The sequence below is a fragment of the Spermophilus citellus genome, assembly GCF_964194105.1.
Source record: "Spermophilus citellus genome assembly, chromosome: 9".
Taxonomy (NCBI): Eukaryota; Metazoa; Chordata; class Mammalia; order Rodentia; family Sciuridae; genus Spermophilus; species Spermophilus citellus.
In genome coordinates this window covers 109062866-109084806 of record NC_138191.1, presented here as the reverse complement: position 1 = coordinate 109084806, position 21941 = coordinate 109062866, and the positions used below count along the sequence as shown (strand labels likewise).

The following is a 21941-nucleotide window of genomic DNA, read 5'->3' as shown; positions in this document are numbered from 1 at the left end:
GCCACCTGAGATCATTCTCCAGGAAAATGCCTTCTCCCCAGGCTTTGAATGTTTGTCATAAATGAGTACAATGAACTAGATGACCTCGAGGGGCCCTTCCTGCTCTGACATTCAGCAATTAGATGACTCATAGGGACCTTCAGTTAGAAGGGCATCTGGGCAATTCTCCTGTCCCAGCCCCCCCCCCCCACCTTCAGTAGTGCCCTTACATACCAAGGAGACAGGGATCCAGAAGCCCCCATGGCCATTCATCTCCTCCCAAGGCAAAAGGTCTTCCTGGCATCTGCCCCATCCCTGCCTGCCGTCTGTGAAGTCTATGCAGATCACTGCAATATCTCCCAGGGACTCAGGCCCCTGACTTGGCCTTGAAAGACTGTCCTCATCTTAATATTCTGGCCCTAACCCCACCCTTGGCGCTATCCCTGTCCTCCTTGTCCTATCCCAAGTTCAGGATCCCCAAATCCCCACCTCCCTTACTACCTAGTCCCAGGCCGGCACTGCTCACCCTAAGGCACTAATAACCTCAAGCCCCTTCCCCATCCAGCCTCTCCCTGCGCCAGAAACCACATCACAGCGTGATTGCTGGAAAAGACCATCCCGCATGCTCCTGTTAAGGGCTTTGTAAGAATCTATTTTAAGGCCTGGAAAAGTCCCCCACCCCCAGCCCCAACTGGGAGTCTTGATGAGCATTCTCCCTGATCCTCCAGCAACCCCGCCCCCCCCACCCCCATCCAGCTGCCTATTTGAAGGTTTCTCGGGGAAGTTGTTACTCTGAGCAAAATAAGCAGGAAGAGATTTTAAAACAAAACCAGCTGGTGTCTGGGCTGATGCCACAAAGTGAGGGGGTCTTGGTGGAGAGGGCTCGCTCCTTTGTGACATGGGGTCCATGTGTGGCTGTGTGCAACAAGGTGGGTCTCCTACCAGTCTGAGTATATCTGGGATTGTATAAGTGCAGACCGAGAAAGCGTTCGTTTTCATGAGGATTCAACTGTTAAGGTGTGTGAACGTGGCTCTGTCAGGCAAGTGCGAACCCAAGTATGACATGTTTCTGTGATCTGAGTATGTGCATCTGTGGTTCTGGTTGGTTTTATTCATTGCCATGCAGAATCTGAATGAGAATGATTATGACATGTTTTCCTGGTGATAGGACTGGCTCAACTGAACACCTGGGCACTCGATGTGATTGTACAAACCATGAATCTGTGTTTCTCTCCTTTCTCTTTGTAATATCTAGGTGTGATGTAACATCTCTTTGTAACATCTACGTTTCTCTTTGTAACATCTACTTGTTTCTCTTTGTAACTATATTCATGTGGCTGTTATACTTAGGAAACTCAGAGATGACAGATGAGACTGAATCTTGTGGATGCGTATGTCTGGAAAATTGTGGTGTCCTGACCATGGTGCCAGGAACAAAGGAGAATCTCATTAATAATTACTGATTAATGTGTAAGTCTGTGCAGAGCCAGCATAGTGTAAAAATTCAGGGCATGAAGTAGGAAGCCCAACTACGCATGTTTGAACTCAGGCTCCACTGTTTCCCCACTGTGTAATCTGGGACAGGTGCCTAGCCTTTCCTGTGCTTCTGTGCATGCCTGGTGAGGCTGAGGATGACAGGAATTGGCATACCTCCTTGGCTCAGAAAAGTGCCTAGTATGTGGGAAGTACCATACAAAGTGTGGGGTGTGGTCAAGCACATCCGACAGTTAAATACCAGGGTACGTAGGGCAAAGTGACCCACCCCCGCCCCTCAGTGCCCTGGGCCCCTCACCTGGCTGGGGAAGCTGGAGTGTGCTCTTGCTCCACTGGGTCAGGCCCACGATGGCCACCATCTTGGCACCCAGGCTGCTCCGCCGCTTCTTGGCAGTGGTGGTCCCGGTCCCACCCCCAGGTTGCTGGGATCCACAGATTTCGCCACTGATACTGGAGCTCCGCACCACATTCCTAGAGGCTCCAGCCGAGGCTGGACCTGGCTCCCCGTTAAACATGATCCCAAGCACAGGAGATCTTCAGGCAACCCTGAAGTGTGAGGGAGACAAAGAAATTTCACATCAGACCCCAGTAACTCTACAGCAGTCCCACTACTTCCCACCTGTGGACCCTGGGCAAGTCACTCTGCCTCTCTGAGGCTGTAAGTATTAAATTAACAAATAAATATCAAGGGCGTGTACAGGGTCTAGCTCAACAAACAGGACTATTCTTGTTAGTGTGTGACCATGAAGAAATGGCAGGTGGCCTGGTTTTGCAGTGAAGACTAAGGCTACAGAGTCAGATGACCTGGGCTTGAATTCCAAAGGCCTCCAGGCACTAGCCGTGTGACCCGGTGACCGAACATCTTGGGATCTCAGAAGACATTAGCAAAATAAGAAATAAAAGCCTGTACCTTATAGGACTGCTATAAGAACTAAATGAGATAGCACAGGTAAAGTGCCAGGAACAGTCACAGCAGAGAGAGAATCCTCATGAGCTTAGGGTTGATTACTTCCATAGCAAGTAATAAGCACAGGGAAAACAAACCAGGCTCTGCCTGCGCAGCCAGTGGAAGGGGTCCTCCTGGGTGAAGGGGATGGTTCAGAAAAGCATGAAACAACAGGCCCAAATCACCCATGCCTGCACTGCCGAGAGGCAGCCACCACCAGTGTTTTAACCCAGTTCCTTCCAGAGTCCTTTCTGTGCACGTACCAAAATAATTGGACTCATACTGTAAATACAATTTATGTCCTGGTATTGTTCATCTAACATTATATCCTAAGTATTTCCCAATGTCATTAACACTTTGTATAAAAGTTTTAATGCCACCATAATAGTCTGTTGTATAGAGGTAGTATAATTGACTTAAATATTTCAATACAGCTACCTCTTGAATCAGGTCCAAGTTTCTCTTGCCTCTCTTTTAAATAAACATTGAAATAAACATCTTTCTGCACTGGTTTAGTCTGCTGATGTCCTGGGGATTGACTCCTAGAAATGGACGGGCTGGGTGGGAGGGTGTGGGAATGGCTGGTAGCTTCCCCCATGTGCTGCCCCACTTCATGTATCCTGGCAGAGTAGTGGTTTTATCCAGGTCCCACCCTGTCCTTGTTTTAGAGGCAGATCCTGATTAGTTTCAGGACTTTAGTGAATGGCGTACTCCTTGGTGACTCTCACTCATCCAAGGTGGGCATATGACTAAGTTGGCCCAATTCAACTTAAAGGGAGATTTGGATTCCATGCTTACAAGAGAGGTGGGGGTTTGGTGTCTCTTTTTCTCTCTCTCTGCCCGCCCCCTGACAGTGGGCCCAGTCAGAGTCTGAAACCAGTACTCTGGAGGGTAACACAGCACACAGACCAAAAGGTCACCAGGCCACACCTGGAGCCTGCCTTTCTCTGGCCTTCCAGTTCTAAGCAATAATACATTTTCCGTTGCTTAAGCCAGTTTGAATCAGAGCGCTCTGCTACATCCAAAAGCATCCTGCCTGATACTAAGGGCATAAATGGTTTTTGGATTCTTGGACCATATTGCCAAATTCCTTTCCAAAGTACAGAAATTTACTCTTCTCATTAGCTGTATTCAACAAATATTTAATTTCCTAAAATTTCAAGGCCAATGCTGAGTGCCAAGAGTACAGCAGTGAGCCAAGCCAGCTTGGTCCTACCCTCCCAAGGCCTCTAGTCCAGGAGGGGAAATAGACAGTAAATAACTAATTATGCAATTAAATATTTAATGGTGGTTACGATAAGTGCTAGAAGAAGAGGACAGAAGGCTCTGAGAGCCACTCTGAGGGAGGGGCATCGTGTGTTGGCGGCCCATTTCATACAGAGCAGGGGGTCTCCAGCTGTCAGCCTCTAACTCAGTTGCAAAGCCTAGTGCTGCAGTCTGCTCCTCTGCTCCAGCAGAATACAGGGAAGCCATGCTCTGCACCCAGCACTTTCCTGGCTCTGTCCCAGCCCACAGTTCTCTTCCTGGGCAGAAGCACATCCCAGGGTTCAGGGCATTCTGCATGACCCTTATGCCCTCAGACCTGTGACCCTGAGGGAATTTGACTTTCCAAAAGGACACAAAAAGGGGATGAAAATGGGGGTGGAAGAATGAACGCACCACTCTGGCAAATGAGAAAGATAGTCCCCAGACAGGGGAGAACGATCACTTGGTCTCCCAGTCAGCATGGCTCCTGCCAGCTTGGTGAATTAGGACCGACAGAGGGGATGAGTCAATGCCTTGTTTTGCCTTCTTTGTGGCTGTCTGGACTGTTCTCACTCACCCAGAGATGTGTGCAAAGACCCGGATTATATTACTCCATCCCCCATCAACCTTGTAGCTAATGGAAAGTCCCCCTGGACTTTGGCCTGTGATGATCTCTTTAGTTTCCAGCTCTAGTGCCAGTTTGTGTGTTTTTTTGGGCATCGGCATGGTCTTTTGGTGGAAGGTGGGACAGGGCTTATCTGATATTGTGAATCTGCCAGGGCCTAAGTCTAATTTGCTCATTCTAACATTTCTGCAAGGTGCATAGTTATCTCTACATGGCAGATGAAAAAATTGAGTCTCGGAGAAGTAAAGGAGTTGCCCATCCTACTCAGAAAGGAAGTGGCAAGGCTTGGGCTCAAATGCACATTTTCTGTTTCCACAAAGAGACAACATGCTCAGCAGCCCTTGTCCCTTCAACTCAGAGCTCATCCAAAGATGTGCATCCATTCCTCAAGCTCTGGCTCTGCCCTGGGTCTCTAAGGTCTTTGAGAAAACTGCAAGAAAAGTGCCTATGATAAGAAAACCCCCTCTCTGTCCCATATTCTCTCAGCTGGCATAAGCAGCTAAGGGGCATCCCCACCCCCCAGACCATACCTGGAGAAACAAGCACTTCCCTGGTGAGCCACACCCCAGGGTGAGAAAGGAAGAGGTAAAGGACAGAAATCCTGACCCTGCCAACTTTGGGAGCTCATGTTTCCTTATGAATAATGAATGGAACCTACAAACAGATGGCCTGACATCCAGGACTCTGCACCATACAGAGCTGTTTTCTCATCCTTAACCACCCAGGAGAACTGGAGAGCTGATGAATGTCTGGGGGTGCACAGCCTGCAGGCCACTCCCCAAGGTGGGCAGAGGAGCCAGATCCAAACACTAGACCAAGGTCCTAGGGCCTGACCCTCTGTTCAGCAACCGTAGTGGGGCAGCCTGGGAGGGTTATAAATCATGACATGGATTAAGAAGTGGAAAGATTCCTTGTACGGACTTCTCTGTTCCTTAGCTTACTCATCTGTGTTAAATAAAGGGTCAGATTAAGTGCTCTGGAAAAGTCCTTTTGACTAGGAGAACTGAATTTATAAATGTGTGCTGCAGAGGAGGGCTCAGAACCAGAGTTCTAGCTTCTCTGGCAGTCACTCTAGCTCAGGAAGGGTAAGCCAGAGAAAGACAGAGATGGACACCTGGCCCCTATAAGGAAGGAAATCCACTCCATAGCAAACCCAGAGACATCAGACCACAGGGATGGAAAGGGGAAGGAGGCAAAGATGAGGGCAGTGTGATGAGGGGCCAGCAGGACACAATACAGCATTTCACATTCAAGCAGTTCTACTCGATTACTAAATGAACTACATCCTTTCCACAAAAGTCACTGCAACAATTCCTCTGCTTCTGGGCAGGCCTGTCCCTGCCCCAGCTTAGTTCATCAAACCTCAGGCAAGACATCCTTCCCACGATCTCACTGAGCCACAGATCTCCTTCTGAAGTTCTCCCTGGTTACTGCCATCCACTCCTGCAGCCCAAGGAACTCAGCTCTGATTTGTCCTCCAGGGAGGAGGAACTACTGCCCTTCCCCTGAAATTTCAGAAGACATCACACAAGCTCCCCAGGAATAAGCTTGGTGTTTTCTTCCAGCTCTCAACATCAGGCCTATGCCTGGGGTCTCCCCACACTGAGGGCTCTCCAACCTTCCCTCAGTCCTAAAAACAGCAAGTCTCAGGGCCCTGACAGCATCCACCCAACCCTGGGGACCACTTGGTTCCCTTTAATCACGTATCTAACCAGCTAATGAGCCTTTCTGACACTCAGTGAGGTACCTAAGCTTAAGATGAACCCAGCTACCCACCCTCTCAACAGGAAAGGCAAAGGAATCCATTTTAGGAAGCTGGATTGTTAGGCTGGAAGGAGCTAACCTATGACCCCTCCCCATCCTCTTCACAGCAGCCATCACTAAGCCATCTCTTCCGTAGACATCAGATTGAACCTCGACTTCCCTCTCAACACACTCCGCCAGCACCAGCTGATGAGCTAAACTGACTTGTCCTCTCTCATTCCAACCTTTCATTTTGCAGAGCAGGAAATCAAGGCCAGGAATGGGGAAGAGACACATCAGACCAGGGCCATACAGAAAGCTGGTGGCAAAACCAGAACTCCAATCCAAGTCCCCTGACTCCCAGGTGCATGTCACCTGGCAGGTACTACTTCCCCACCCCTCACCTGGAAGAAAACCCAAACTCACCCAACTGATGAATACGAGTGAGTGAGCGAGTGAGCGAGTAAGCGTGAGCTGAGCAAGCGGTGGAGTTCTGCATCACAGTGGGCTGTGCCCCTCCCAACAGCACACCCCTAGGGCATTTGAACAAGGCTTCACTTAACTTCTGCTGAGACACCAATTTTCAGGAAAGGAGATGAAGGCAGTCAGGGCAGCTCCCAGGGAAGAGGTGATGTTATTAAAGGGTCTGGAAGGGAAGAGTTGAGCTCAGAGTAAGGGCTAGTGAAGACATCTGTCCTCAAGGGCTTCCAGCAAATAGCTTGTGGTATAAAAAGATAGACTTTGGAGACATCTGTGGGGCCTAGAGCAAATCACTTCAACTTTCTGATTCTTGGCTTCCTCCTTTATAAAACTGTTTGAACTCCTGCATTCCCTAATCCGCCTTTAGGCACTTCAATGTCAAACTGCTGAGGCCCTGCAACTTTAAGGTTTTTAGAGCTGGGGCTGTGGTAAAGCACTTGCCTAGCATGCATAAGGTCCTGAGTTCCATTCCCAGCACCACAAAACAAAACCAAAACACAAGAACTTTAACACAGAGGGACTCATCCAGGACCAATTGCTGAGGAGTTCTAGACCTATTCTTTCTTCCTCTACCTTCCCTCTGATGGTGTCTGTGTTCTTCCCTGGACTCTGTGTGGCATGCCCAACAGTCAGAATAACGAGGCCCTCCTAGCTCTACCCCCAGCCAGGTGACCTAGCAAGTCATTCAGCATCTCTGATCCTCTATTTCCTTTTCTCTGAGTCTGAGAACCACGTGAACCCCACTCAATCCTTCCAACTAGACTGGGGATCAAATGAACCAATGAGGAGAAGAGCAGAGTGATAAAAACACAGTGCTCTGGAGGCAGGCAGACTTGGGTGAAAAACCTGATCTGCCATTTACAAGCCAGTGGTGGAGGGCCTCTCTATCAAGCCCAAGCCCATTACCACGCATCACTAAAATGGGGATGACGATGTGTGTCGGGTGTTAGATCTTGCAAAACAAGGATTGGTACGTGCTCAATGCCCAGGAGGGCAATTACCTGGTTATTACTAATAAGGTGCCTTATACTTGGTAAATGATTGTCCAGGTGTTAGTTCTAATTCACCAGGTGCAACTGCTCCAGGGGAAGGCTCAGAGGTTAATAGGATCACCACCTCCTGCAGCCCTGGAGACACCAGAATAAGTGTGGATGCCAGATCCTGGCACCTCTCAGTTGAAGTGGGAGATGGCCCATGAAAGCAGTACCAGTCTCAGCTCCTGAGCCCCTGCTGGATGATGGGTCTGACTTGGCATGAGGATTGCCTATCACACCACCCATGACATTTCACACATGTCAGAGGCCAGTGCCTGCCTGCACAGAAGGCCTTAACCTTGCCCACTTAGAGAGGGGTGAGTGGGTGACAGGGGTTGGTATGTGGTGGGGAAGGCATCTGAGCCAAGGAAGCACACTCTGCCAGAGTGGGGAGACTCTGTGCCAACTCCTCTCCTGGCTGTGCCGATCTCTGTTTCCCCAGATCACTAGAAAACACACACACACACACACACACACACACACCAAACAAAGACACAGGGCACCAAATTTTATATGGGTGATCACACACAACACAGACCCACAGAGAGGATACACATGTAAAGATACAATCACATGTGTTCACAGATATTCACAACACACCTCATCGAGATGCTCACCCACACAAAGTCACACAGAAGCAGACACCACAACAGCCTCAGACATTCAGACTCATGTGGGTACACACCTGCAAACACTCATGCATAACACACACACTTACACACACCCTTTCCCTGGCCCCTGCCCAGGCAGAGGGGCGAGAAGAGCTCTATCACTTCAGTGGGCAGGGAAGCAGGAGGTGTCTTACACCAAGCCTTGGGCTCCCTGGGCTGAGGCACACACACTGGCCCTGAGCAGATGCTAATGTGAGCTTGAACATAAACACACTCATACATGCTCCAGCCCCCAATCCCACCCTCCTGGCCCCCATCCCTGCCAGACCAGACAAAGGAGCTCATCGGTGAGGTTTGCAGTGAGGAGATGAGAAGGCTGGCAGGGAGCAGCTGCTGTCACCATGGCTACCAGCTGACCCACTTCTCCTCTCTCAGGCTGGCCCACCCAACCCAGGCAAGGCAGGGATGGCAGCTTGGGGCAGGATGGGCCCTCTCCCATCATGCACAGGAAAGGGATGGGCCTCTGCAGGTGTGATAAGGGATGGGTTGAGCACCAGCTAGGCTGAGTCCTGTGTATGGTGGCAACACAGGCTCCACACTTCCCCTGAGGGGAGCAGGGTGCTGAAGACACAGCCTCTGCAAGAACTTGGCTTTTCCCAGCAATCAGGCCTCTGACCTCAGGGAGCCACATGGGCCCTGGATACAGTCTCAGTCATAGTCCTCCCAGCAATGCTTGGGGTGATATGACTCGGCCTCACCCTGTATCCCCAGACTCAGAGGACATAGCACACCCATGGTAAGGCAGAGCCAGGGCTGAAGAGTCCCATCTCTTGTTCAGAGCAAGGTTCCTGCAGGCTAGTGAATCTCCCACACCCTGGCCAGGGGCTGCTGGGGGCAGGCCATGTCTCCGTCCCTGGACAGAGCGGCCATACTCCTTCACAGCCAGGAGGCTCTTAAGGATATGGCTACATGTCCTCCTTCATGACTACAGACTTAGAGGAATAACACAGCCTTCCCAGTGCTCCGTCTTGGGAGGAGACAGCCTACAAAGCAGGATGAATCATTGCCTCTGACACCCTGCCATGGCACCTCATTTCCTTCAGGATAAAGAAGGCAGCCCTTATCAAGGCCCACTGTGACACAGACCCTGATTTCCTCTCCCAGGTCCCACCTCCTCTGGGCCTCTGCCCCCTGTCCCATATTCAAGCCACACTTGCTCCTTTTCACTTCAAAAGTGCCCTCTTTTGTCTTCTGTCTGCCTGGAATGTTCTTCCCTGCCAGGCACCACCCTTGTGCTTGGGGGACCCCATACTGGTCTGGCCCTCTTCCCCTGCTAGTTTAAACCCTGTTCTTCACTTGTTCCCAGTTTGAAGGTCATTTCCTAGGAGAATTTTTCCAGGAAAGGTCAGTTATTCTCCTCCAGAATTCTGTATTGTCCTTGCACTTTATGGGTTAAATTGTGTCCCAAACTCCCCAAAATGTTGAGGCCCTAAACCCCAGTATCTATAATGTATCCTTGTTTAAAAATAGGGTCACTGCAGATGTGATTAACTGAGGTCATATTGGAGTAGATTACCCCTAATCCAACTAGTGTCCTTATAGGAAGCAGTGCCAAGAGACAGGGACACGGGGAGAAAACCATGTGACAAGAGGCAGAGATTAGAGCGATGCGTCAACAAGCCAAGGAATGCCAAGGATTACCAGCTGTCACCAGAAATTAGGGGAAAAGCCTGGAACAGATTCTCCCTCACAGCCCTCAGGTGGAAACAAACCTGCTGACACCTTGCTTTCAGTCGTGCAGCCTCCAGAACTATGAGAGAATACATTTCGGTTCTTTTAAGCCACCCAGCTTGTGGTGCTTTGTTACAGGAGCCTAGGAAATGAAGACATTGCTGTTTCTAACTTGCTCAGTGCCTGTCTCCCACACCCCACCCCCTGGCTGTGAGTTGCTTAAAAATAGGAACCATATTGCCTTCCTCACCCCAAATCCCTGGTACCTGGCAGAGGTCTGGAGCATAGCAGGACTGCAAACACTGTTAAGTGAACAAATGGAAATCACAAACATCAAATTAATACTATTTACGGCATAGTAGAATTATGAGTCATTTTTATTTTCTTCATGTGACATATTGTGTTTTTTAAAGTTACTACTTTAGAAACTATTAATGCTATAATAAAGAAAAAACAACAAATATTTTTTTTCTTTTTGAAACATACACTAAAATAACAGACGTTTCCACAAATGTGTTTTCAGAACAGAGAAAAGTTGTTATATGCTTAATAACTGCTTTTTATTGATTAATTGATTCCTCCTCATGTTGTTAGAGTGCTTTCTGGAGTCAGTCTTACAAACTTAAAAGTGTCTTTCAGGCACTAGATCTTTCAGGCTATAGATCCCATGTGGGAAGGGTCCTAGCAGAGTACACATCCTTCTCAGCCATCTCCACCACTTACACCTTCCATGGCTTGTGGGATCTGGCCAGACATGGCACCTGTCACCTGATGGGCTGCTAAACTTGGCACCTGAGAAGACTGTCCACCCTGACCAAAGGCCATGCCCATAAAGGAGATCCTGAACTCCAAGAACACCAGTCAGGGCTTTCCAAACTGAAATGTGCACATGAGTCACCTGGGGATCTTGCTGAAACACAGATTCTGACTATGGGCCACAGGTGGAGCCCAACATTCTACATTTCTCACAAGCTCCACGCAATGCCCAGGCTGCTGGACCACCCAAAGCATTGAGGGGTAAAGATAAAACATTCTGATTATCCTGCAGAAGGAATGAACTCTTTAGGCTGGGAGAGGCAGGGAAGACATCATTAAGATGTGTGCCGCAGAGCACCTCAAAAGACAGGTGGGATTTGGCGAGGCAGAGGTGACTCTAAGGAAAGCAGTGGCAACTACTAGGAAGATCCCAAGAGGAAACAGTATGCTCAGAGGCTGGTGAGTGGAGCTGTGCAGTTAGAGAAGGAGGTAAGTACAACTGTGGAAGAGGGGGTTGGAAAAGGAGGCTGAGAGCAGCCAATGAAGGGCCCTAAACGTTCTAAGAAGTGTGGCTTAATCCTGTAGGAGTGAAATATGACACAATTCAGATGTAATGTTTTATAGAGATCAATCTGACACTGAGGTACAGAATCAGAAGCAGCTGGCAGCAGGGAGGGCTGCTACACCAAGGCAGGCAGGAAGGGCTGTGCTGCTTCTGACCACACGTGTGAAGAGGAAAGCATGACCAGGAGTCGTGGGTAGGGTCAGGGAACTGCCTGAAGTTGGAGAGAGGAAACAAATGTAATTCCAGGTGGTCTGTAGGAAGGTTGAGGCTTGAGGAGTCATCAGCTGAGCCCCTAGGACAAACCTGGGTTAAGGAGAAGATGAATCCTCATTTTAGTCATGATGAGTCTGAGATAATCCTGCAGCTTCTTTGTGGAGGTGCTGGGCAGGTAAGCAGATCCACTGAGCTCAGGAGAGCTGCATGAGTGGGCAGGAGTGGGGTGTGTTCCCAGAGGGAAATGTGGGGTATGGAAAAGAAGAGTAATACCCAGAAGAGTATACAGGTGACGAAGGGTGACAGGTGATACCCACAGTCAGAGATAGAACAATAAAATGAGGGAGTTCAAAGTAGTACTCAGAGAAGATGCCATTAGTACATAGATGGCCAGTCTGGCACCCTACAAAACCATGATGCTGAGACCAAAGAAAGGCCTGCCCTGGATCCAGAAAGGATGTGAAGTTGCACCCCAAAGCCCATTCCAAGGGGCAGGGAAATCCCAGACCTGAGAAGAAGCACAGAGCACAGTTTGAATAGCAAGCAGCATTGAGACTGGTAGAGAAGGGGGCTGGATCCCTAAGAGAGGCCTAGGCTGCAGAAGGATCCCAAGGGCCCTGGGGCTCTCTAGCACTTAATTCCAGCTCAGCCACGGCACAGAAAAGGCAACCCTCCTCCACCCTCCCCACACATGCAAATCCTGTGATTTGGCTCCTGGCTACAGAACCTCCAGGGCCAAGCAGAGATCTTGGAGACCAGGTCTAGGGATCAAAGCCCTATTGCTGGTGAGCACATAATTTATCATCCAACTGAGACCAAGTGAGCAGGGACACTACTAACAATCACACCAGGACAATGTGTACATGTGTATGTTAGGGCTACCCTAGGCAAACCCAGTTATATGGTCACCGTAGCCCCGAAGGATGCTGGATCCCGATAAGATACCCTGCTTCCCTTCCTGGATGGAGTGGGGGAATTGACCAACAGCCTTAGGGACAGTCAGTTCGTCCTGAGAGTAGGAGCCCTTCACTGAGAGTGCTGGTGGATGGGGCAATGTCTCCCTCGTCCTGGCCGGCCCTCTTCTGAGCACTGACACCCCCAACTGGGGAAGATGCAGCAGCACCAAGGACAGCGGCCGGTGCTCACTCAGTGCCGCCCCTCCCCTGGCCGGGCTGCTCAAGAGCCGATCAATATTTCATGGGGGGAAGGGGCTCCAGTTACCAGGTCCGCGCCAAGCCGGAAGGCGCCGCTGCGCCCGCTACCTGCCCTGGGGACCCTCCTCTGGAACCCAGCACAGTCGCAGCCCTGGCTGGGCTGACACTGCCCCCGCCCCCACCCCTGGCCCCTTCCAGGCATGCCACACATCTTCACTGGGCCACCCAGACACACAGCTGTACAAAGACGACAACATACTCAAAATGACGACCACACACCACACCCAGCATGCGAGCCTCCTCAGGGCGTGCAGATGCCCCACGTGGAACACACAGAAACACACGAGCAAGCTTCACAGACATGAATTACACGGAGATGCAGTGACCACAGACTCACCAGCATCACACACAGACACGAGATCCCCTGCCACACACACAAACTCGCATGCTGCAGGAAAACTCCCTCACAGAAAACCTCAGACATATCACGCGAGGATCCATTCACCACAGACACGCTCAATGCCCTTCACTGAGACCCTCATTGCCCACGGAAGCGCAAGCACCCACATGCACTCTGCTCAGGCCCACCACCCCCAGGGCGCCCAGGCCACACTCCCAGGGAACATGGGAATGGACAAGGTGTAGACAGGACTCCCTACCTCATAGCTGCCCTCTCTGCTCTGACTCTAGTATTGGGCCCTGCAGAGAAATCCACTGAGTCCTCTGAGGCCTCCTGGGATCTGCTGCTTAGTCCCCAGGGACAGGCAGTCAGCAGCACAAAGAGGTGGGTGAAGCAGAGGGACAGGGACCTCTGAGGTATGCTATCCTTCAGCCCTAAGCTCTGGGGCATGAAGCTCCAGGGACTGCCTCACCTTTACCTGAAGCTCCCAGAGCCTCTCTATTCTCTGGGATTCCAAGCCTCTCAGAAGCCCAGAGGCCAGTGTTATGTACTTGGACCAGAACTGTGGGTATGTAGCTCTTGCTTGTCACAAGAGGTCTCAAGTTCTGGCCTCAGAGATGAGAGGGCATCTAACTCCATCCAGACTCCCCAGCTGCAAGAGCCTCCCTCTCAAAGCAGGTTGTAGGGTTGGTGGCACAAATTCTCCTTTGGCAGGATGACCACTGCAGGAGTATGCAAAAGAAATGCAAGCCAGGGCACAAAGGAAACAAAGGGGAGCAGGCCAGCATAGCAGGAACAGACCACCAAATTATCAGGTAGGTGGAGGGAAATCTTTCAAGGTTAGGCCAATGGTCCACGTCTGACAATTCCATGTCATTTCTCAATTTTGCATTATTCACATATCACTGTAAACCAACCACCTCAACAGTTTCCAACAGACCCATATACTACTGTACTACATGTTATTTATTTTTAAATTTACACTTTTAACCTGAATCCATCAATTTTATTTTATTTTATTTTATTTTATATTTATTCTTTTTTAGTTTTTGGCGGACACAACATCCTTGTATGTGGTGCTGAGGATCGAACCCAGGCCGTACGCATGCCAAGCGAGCGAGCTACCGCCTGAGCCACATCCCCATCCCCAGCCCCAATCCATCAATTTTAAATAGAAACTTGGTGTTACTACTATAAGTAGAAAGCCAATATCACTTTTAATAAATATAAAACACAGCAAAACAAATACAGTAAAAAAAGTTATATTATAAAATTTTAGCTACATCGAGTTGCCAGCCAAAGTTCTCAGCCTAGTCTGAGATTTCTCTGTTCAAAAGGGAAGCTCACAAGTGTTGGGAAGTTGTAAAAGCACACAAGCAATGACACTCACACTTTCTCCCTGAGACAATTTCAGATTTGCTACAGTTGAGAGGGAACCAATTTTCTATGTGCACTGACATTATGTGTAATGACAGGTCCATGAGCCCCTAAAAGTCATCTGGAGCCCCAAATGGCACATTGGCAGTGTACATGCTGGGAAGCTTATGCACATTGCCCACCTCTTGCAGGAGCTAGGCACAGTGTCCAGCTAGCACCCCATTGCTGCCACCCATTCTGGTAGTGACAACTCTTTAAAAATTGCTCACAAGTTGTCACCAAATAAATCCCTTCTAATATGAGCCTCACAGCAGGAACTATCATGTATGTGCATGCGTGAGTACATGTGTGTGTTTACTGGGAATTGAACCCAACCCTTTTTATTTTTATTTTGAGATAGAGTCTAGCTAAGTTGCCCAGGATAGCCTTGAACTCCTGCCTCAGACTCCAGAGTAGCTTGGATTACTGGTATTTGCCACCACAGCCAGTCTATCATCCTCATTTATGAATGAGAATACTAAAGCTCAGGAAGGTTAAGAGACTTGTCCACAGTCACATGGCCAAATAGGGTAGATCCGCAAGTAGAAGACTGGCCTCCAAGTCAGATGCCTTTCAACTCTACCTCCATCCACCTGCCTACAGCCAGGGGCCTTGGCTCTGGGCTGGTCCTATGTTGGGCAGTAGAGAAAGCGGGAAGATGGTAACTTGGTACCTGTGAGGCCCCCACAATTCCAAAAGGCAAACAAGCAAGTGAATAAGTTGTTGGGATTAAGAGCTTTTACTTTGGAAGAGTTCAAGACTAGCCTGCTGTGTATTGCTAGTCTATAAATTCTACCTTCAGAACCTCAGTTTCCTTCTCCATAAAATGGGGACAATAATAGTACCCATCTCATAGGAAGTGAGGATCAGATGAATAATGCATGTGCATGGTATCTGGCACAGAGTAAATACTCAAAAAATGGTTGTTACTAGGAAGGTACAAAGAACAGAATCAAGATAGGCAAAGAATGACTGACTGGGGGTAGGGATAATGGGCATGGTATAATTCTTTCTTTCTTTCTTTCTTTCTTTCTTTCTTTCTTTCTTCCTTCCTTCTTTTCTTTCTTTCTTTCTTTCAGGTGTAGATGGACACAACACAATGCCTTTATTTTTATGTGGTGCTGAGACTCGAACCCAGATCCCACCTGTGCTAAGCGAGCGCTCTACCGTTGAGCCACAATCCCAGCCCGGGCATGGTATAATTATTCAATGAGGAAAGGAAATGTGTTAAGTCTTAGAGAATGAGTAAGATGTTGGTAGGACACACCATCCCCTTCCCTCTCTCCCTACTCCAAAGAGAAGTGAGGAAATTCATGGTCTCATCTCCTTTTCTCTCTGCTCAGGCCTCTGACTTATAGGTCACAGGTTCTTTAGAGCCTGGCCACTGATCCCAGGAAAAAGAGTCCCATCTAGGGGCTGGGGATGTGGCTCAAGCGGTAGCGCGCTCGCCTGGCATGCGTGTGACCCGGGTTCGATCCTCAGCACCACATACCAACAAAGATGTTGTGTCCGCCGAGAACTAAAAAATAAAAAAACTCTCTCTCCCTTCTCTCACTCTCTCTTTAAAAAAAAAAAAAAAAAGAGTCCCATCTAAGTCATAATTCCAAGTCCCTTTTCTCCAAATGCTGTCCACAAGGAAGCCTGGGGCTCAGGCCCGACTGCCTGAACCCCCTAGCATGCTAAGGATTCTAGCAGATGTCTTTTAAAGTACTAATCCAGCTAAGAACCCTCCTTCTCTGAAGTGGGCATCAAGAGCCATGTTCACATGTCTGACTTTGTGATCCTTCCCAGCAGCCTGCAAATGATTGATCCAGGGTAGATACATGACCCTCTCAAAGCCAATCAGATCCTCTCCTGGGAGTCTAGGAGAACCCTGAGTTCTATCTCTGAATATGGCTGGAACTGAGTGCCACAATAAAGGAACTATGGGTGGCTTGGTGCCTGGAAAAGCAGAGAAATATAGTGTGTGGAGAGATAAAGGCAAAGACAGCCATCAGTTTGTACAGTACAGAAAACAGTTGATTCACAGACTCATATTCCTCTGGTCTTCTGGGTTCCATTTTCCCAAGTCTAACTTTTCTTTCCCTTGAATTCCCAGGAATTCCAAAGCTGGCTCAAGTGGATTTCTTCTTTCTTTCTTTCTTTCTTTCTTTCTTTTTAGTTGTAGATGGACACAACATCTTTAATATTTATTTATTTATTTTTATGTGGTGCTCAGGATCAAACCCAGTGACTCACACATGAGAGGCAAGCTCTCTACCACTGAGCTACAACCCCAGCCCTCAAGTGGATTTCTGTACATAACCAGAGAATTAATTAAGACAAGGGATATGTATGGCACATGCAATTCCATGTAATTCCAGCTACTTGTGAGGCTGAGGCAGGAGGATCACAAATCTGGGGTCATTCTAGGCAACTTAGCAAGACCCCATCTCAAAATATAAATAGATAAATCAAAAGGATTTTTTGAGGGATATACCTCAGAGGGGTAGAGTGCCAGTGGGTTCAATCCCCAGAACCACCACCACCACCAAAAAAAAAAAAAAAAAAAAAAAAAGACCAGAGATAAGCTGGGAGCTAGAGATAGATGAAAACATGAATAATTATGAGGAAAAAAAAACTGTAACTGCCTGCAGTGAAGGTGTCCAGTTTAGCAGGAGAGAGCGAGGAAGAGATTTAGTTCTGCACAGATGTGGCAGAGGGAGGGTGGGCTAACTTTCCAGGAGGGGTAAAGGGTTTCCACACAGGCTTTGCTGCAAAGATGTTAGCTGAGCTGATTAAAGAGTGAAGGACATTCTCCACAGTGACAAAGTAGGGGAGGGGAGGCACTTTGAGCACAGGGAACAGCAAGTGCAGGTGCACAGAGGTACAAAACAGACTGCCATGTTAAAGGAACAGCCAGGTGTTCAAAGTGTGCTACGGAAGCATGGGAGATGCGGCTGGACAGGGAGTCGGGCACAGATCATAAAGAGCTTTGAATATCATGATAAGAAGCTGAGGCCTTTTCCTGTCAGCAATGGGGAGCGATTGAAGTATTTTAAGTAGCAGAAGGTGACAGGGTCAGTTCTGTGTTTTGGAAAGAACTCTCTGGGGCTGTATGGAGAAAGGACTAGAAAAGGCAGGCCTGAGGGCAGAAAGGCCACTTAGGATGCTCTTTGCTTTCATTCACCAACCCACTCACTGAGTACCCACTACGTGCCAGTGCCACACAACATGGGATTCCTGACCCATAGAATGTACAGGCTAGCAAGAGAGAGAAACATGATGAAAGAGAAATTCAAGTGTGCTGAGTGTCATGAAGAAGTACAAGCTTCTGTGGAAGGAGCAGTGTTTAGTTCCTGATTTTTAGGCTTCCCTGAAGAAACAGTGCTAGAGCTGGTGACCCTGTGAAGAATAAGTGGGAGTCAGAATGACCCTGGGAGTGGGCCTACATTCCAGGATCAGGGACAACATGTGGGCAAGTCAAGCAGCTGAGGGAGAGGGAGAATGGTAGAAGATGCTACAAAAAGGCAGGCAAGGACCAGATCACACAGGGATGTGGAGACTGCGTCACTGAGTCTGGATTTTATTCTAAGAAGTCCTAGAAGTCTTAAGCAGGGAAATGACACAATCAAACATTTATCTTTAGAAGATTGCTCTGGCTGCAGTATGAAAAATAAAATTAAGTGGGGCAGGAACAGAAAGGTACGAAGTCAAAATATGAAGCTGTCACCAATGTCCAGATGAAAGACAATGGTGGTCTGGAGGGGGCCACGGGTAGGAAGAAGGTCCACAGACCAGACGGAGGTACGGAGGAAAACTAACAGGACTTGCTGAGGCTTGGCTGTAGGGTGTGGGGGCGAAGAGAGAGAGGCGTCCAGGAGAATTTCTAGCTTCCAGCTTGAGCAAGTGGGTGGATGATGGTGCCAGATATGAGATGGGGACCCTGGAAGCAAAGCAGGTGCAAGCAGTAGAGCTGGGGACCTGGGTTGGAACCTGAAGCCTTACTGTCTGTGCCCAGGAAGCAGTTAGACCTGCAGGTCCTGAACCAGAAGATATCATTACAGTCAGATGACCTGGGGTGGGGGGGGGCGGGTGGCAAAGAGGGGGATGGCAGAGGAAACAATGTGGTTAAAAAAAAAAGTGGCGGGGGGCGGTGCAGCTCTGAAGAGCCATAGTAGCAGTGGGACTGGGGCTCTGAGCTTAGAAAATCAAAACTATGAAATCCAAAGGTTACCTATCTCAGCACCTGGTGTCTTGGCTTTAGCTCCCATTCTTGGCCAAGCAGCACCCCTAACCACCCCCTGCCCTGCACAGACACTTCTCATCTGAGAACACCCTCCATCTCCTCTGCACCTTCTTCCCACTGAGCAAAGCCAAGCTCTCCTTCAGGCTTCACTCTGTAGTCCCTCCTCCTAGGTGAAAACATCCCTGGTCCAGGCATTACCTCAGCAGCTCAATAACCTGACTTTGAATTCCAGCTCTGTCACTTGACAACAATGTGGCAACCTTTGGCCAAATAACTTCAGTTTCCTCATCTATACCATGGAAATGATAATAATACCCACCTCATAGGGCTGCTTGAAAATGAGTATGCAAAGTGCTAGCAAAGCACCAGCACACAGTAAGCACTAAATAAATGTTACTATGATTAACATCCCACCCACCTTCAGGCAGTTAGTCATGCCCTCCACCTTTCCTGTCCTCTACTTTGGAACTATTTGCAGGTCTATGTTTCTCCCTGTCTATTCCTATCCCTCCTCGATTTGTGGGCTATACAATATGCAGGGCCCAGTGCTAAATCAAAGTGCAAGACCTTCTGTTCAAAATTAAGAAATTCAAGATGGTGACAGCAGAAAATTAAACCAAGTATGGGGTCCTTCAGAGCCCAGTGTGACCATGGACTCTTTTTTTTATGTTTTTATTAGTGCATTATAGTTACACATAATAGTGGCGTTCATTTTGATATATTCATACATGCATGAAATACATTTTTCTCCAATACAGTCCCCAGTACTTCCACTTTCCCTTTCTCCTCCCTCTGACTGTCCCCCTTCCTCTCTTCTACTGGTCTTCCTTCTACTTATTTATTGTTGTTTTAATTGGTGGTTTACAGATATATAAAAAGGTGGGGCTGCGGATGTGGCTCAAGCGGTAGCGCGCCCACCTGGCATGCGTGCGGCCCGGGTTCGATCCTCAGCACCACATACCAACAAAGATGTTGTGTCCGCCGAGAACTAAAAAATAAATATTAAAAATTCTCTCTCTCTCTCTCTCTCTCTCTCTCTCTCTCTCTCTCTCTCTCTCTCCTCTCTCACTCTCTCTTTAAAAAAAAAAAAAAGATATATAAAAAGGTGGAATTTGCTGTGGTATATTCATCCAAGTATGTAGCCTAATTTGGTCAGTTTCATCCAAAGTGCTCCCTTTTCCCATGTCTTCTCCCTAATCCCCTTCTTCTACTCCAAAAATCTCCCTTCTGTTTTAAGACCTTGGACTTTTGAAACTCACCCTGCTCCAAAATCCCAACCAGCTCTGGGCATGGTCTACATTAGGTGCCAGCCCCCATGCAATAGAGTAAAAAATGCCAGCAGACACTAGATAGGGCTTTGTGATTTCCATCTAGAATTTCACTTTATCCTTCCCATAGACAGACTGATATCAACCCCATCTTACAGTTGAGAACACTGAGGTACAGAGACAGGGTGTGCCTTCCTCATGGACTACAGAGCCGGGATGTGAACACAGGCCCATCTGGTGCCAAAACCCTGCCTCTTGCCCTTCTGGTTCCCCATGGAGGTTGGGAAAACCTGGCCCCATGGGCTGAACTTTGTCAACAAGGCTGAGATGCAGCTCAGCCCAGAGAGAGGGAGCTTCAGGGACTAGGACTGGCCCTCTCCCTGCTGAGGCAAGCCACATAAACAACCACTCCCTAGGTGCCAAGGCAGAAGGCAAACTGTCTCTGGAGAGAGGCTCTGCCTGGGGCCACACAGCAGGGGCCACACAGCAGGGGCCACACAGCCCAGCCCACACACTGGAGATCTGACCCCGCCCACCCTGCTTAAAACCCTGTAGGGGCTGCCACTGGCCTCAAGACAAATCCTCAAGTCCCCAGTATCCTACTAGACCAAGGAGGTCTGGCCTGGCTGTCCCTGGGCCTGCCTACACCTTCCCCTGCCCACCACACCAAGCCTGTTGCCACCATTACCAGGTCCCCAGACATACTGTTCCCTCGCTTCTTGCTTCTTTACGCCCTCAACTCATTGGCATATTTCTTGCCTTGACTAAGATGCCACCCTCTCCAGGAACCCTTCCTAGAACCCAGAAAGTAAGAGAACCTATCACCTCCAATAATGGGTTCTGGAGCCTCCTTGAGTCCCTCCTTTCAACACTTGTCAAATGTGTATAGTTACTTGCTGGGGGTCATGATACTACTAGAATGTTGGCTCCAGGTGGGCAGGGGCTATTTGGCTCTTAGAGCTTGGTATATCCTCAGAACACGGTGAATTGAATGCATCTTCCTGCAACAGAGGCAGGAGGGCCTTGCACTCTTTCTTCTCACCCCTCCTCCCGTGACCCTCCTTTCCTTGTCTGGGTATCTTGTGCTCAATGTGTGAAGAGCCCAAACTTGCAAAGGAAAGGGAACCACTAACATAGAGTAGGGGCCAGGCCTGGGCTCAGTCCTGTATGACCACTTCCTACACTGAATCCTCACCACTTTCCAGATGGGGTGGGCCAGTATAGGTACAAAATATTCCTACTTTCTGGAAGGGGATGGAGACTCAAGAGTTGAGGCCACAGAGTTAAGTGGTAACAGGTTGCAAATGGAGGACAGAGGATTTGAACCCTGCTGTCTGATGCTCAAGTACTTTGTCTCTTCCGTGCCCCAGACCACACACCCCTGTGACTCACCACTGCCAGCCACCTTACCCCCACCCAGAGAGCAGTTTCTAACCTACACCGTCAGTCTGCACACCCCAGCCCACAGAGCTCCTCTGTCAGGACAGCAGTCTACCAGTGTGGAAGGGGCCAGCACTGAAGTCGCCCCTCTCCAGCATCAACAGAACGCCATTGTAGGAGGAACACCCCCAGGTCAGCCAAATACTAATGCGGGAGGCACCCACCCCACTGTCAGCAAAATGCCAGTACAGAAGATACACTGTGTACCCCAAGTCAGCAGAACGTGAGCAGGGGAGACTGCTAGTCAGCAAAAGGCCAGTGCAAGAGACACTTCCCTACACCCCCTTTGTCAGGGCCCATGACTTGGGTGGGTGTGCACAGAGAGTCCCTAAGGTGGGGCTCCTGGGGTGGGAAAGGCCCTGGGCCCACTGTTGCCTGGGGGAGAAGGCTGCGCTGGGGAGTGGTGCAGACTCAGGTGAGAGTTCTGCATGGCACTAATGAAATCAACCACCAGCCTGCCCCTCCTTCCCCAGGGACCCTCCAGGCTCCAGCTGATGCAATGCCCAGACCGGATAATTGTTTTCTTGCCTCCTTAAAGGGCCAGCTGCTGTTACTGCTGCAGACATCACCCAGACCCCTGACAGACCCCACAGAGCCCAGCACCTGGGCAAGG

The 21941-nt window shown here is 49.1% G+C and overlaps 1 protein-coding gene across 1 annotated transcript in view; it reads right to left on the bottom strand.

Annotated features, from left to right (window-relative positions):
* RIMS3 (regulating synaptic membrane exocytosis 3) overlaps nt 1–21941 on the bottom strand; it is a 38150-nt gene that overhangs the window by 14184 nt on the left and 2025 nt on the right. The window contains exon 2 of the mRNA XM_081307737.1: nt 1772–2019. Coding sequence (XP_081163863.1) covers nt 1772–1988 — 217 coding nt within the window. The 5' untranslated portion in view covers nt 1989–2019. The remainder of the gene's footprint in view (nt 1–1771; nt 2020–21941) is intronic.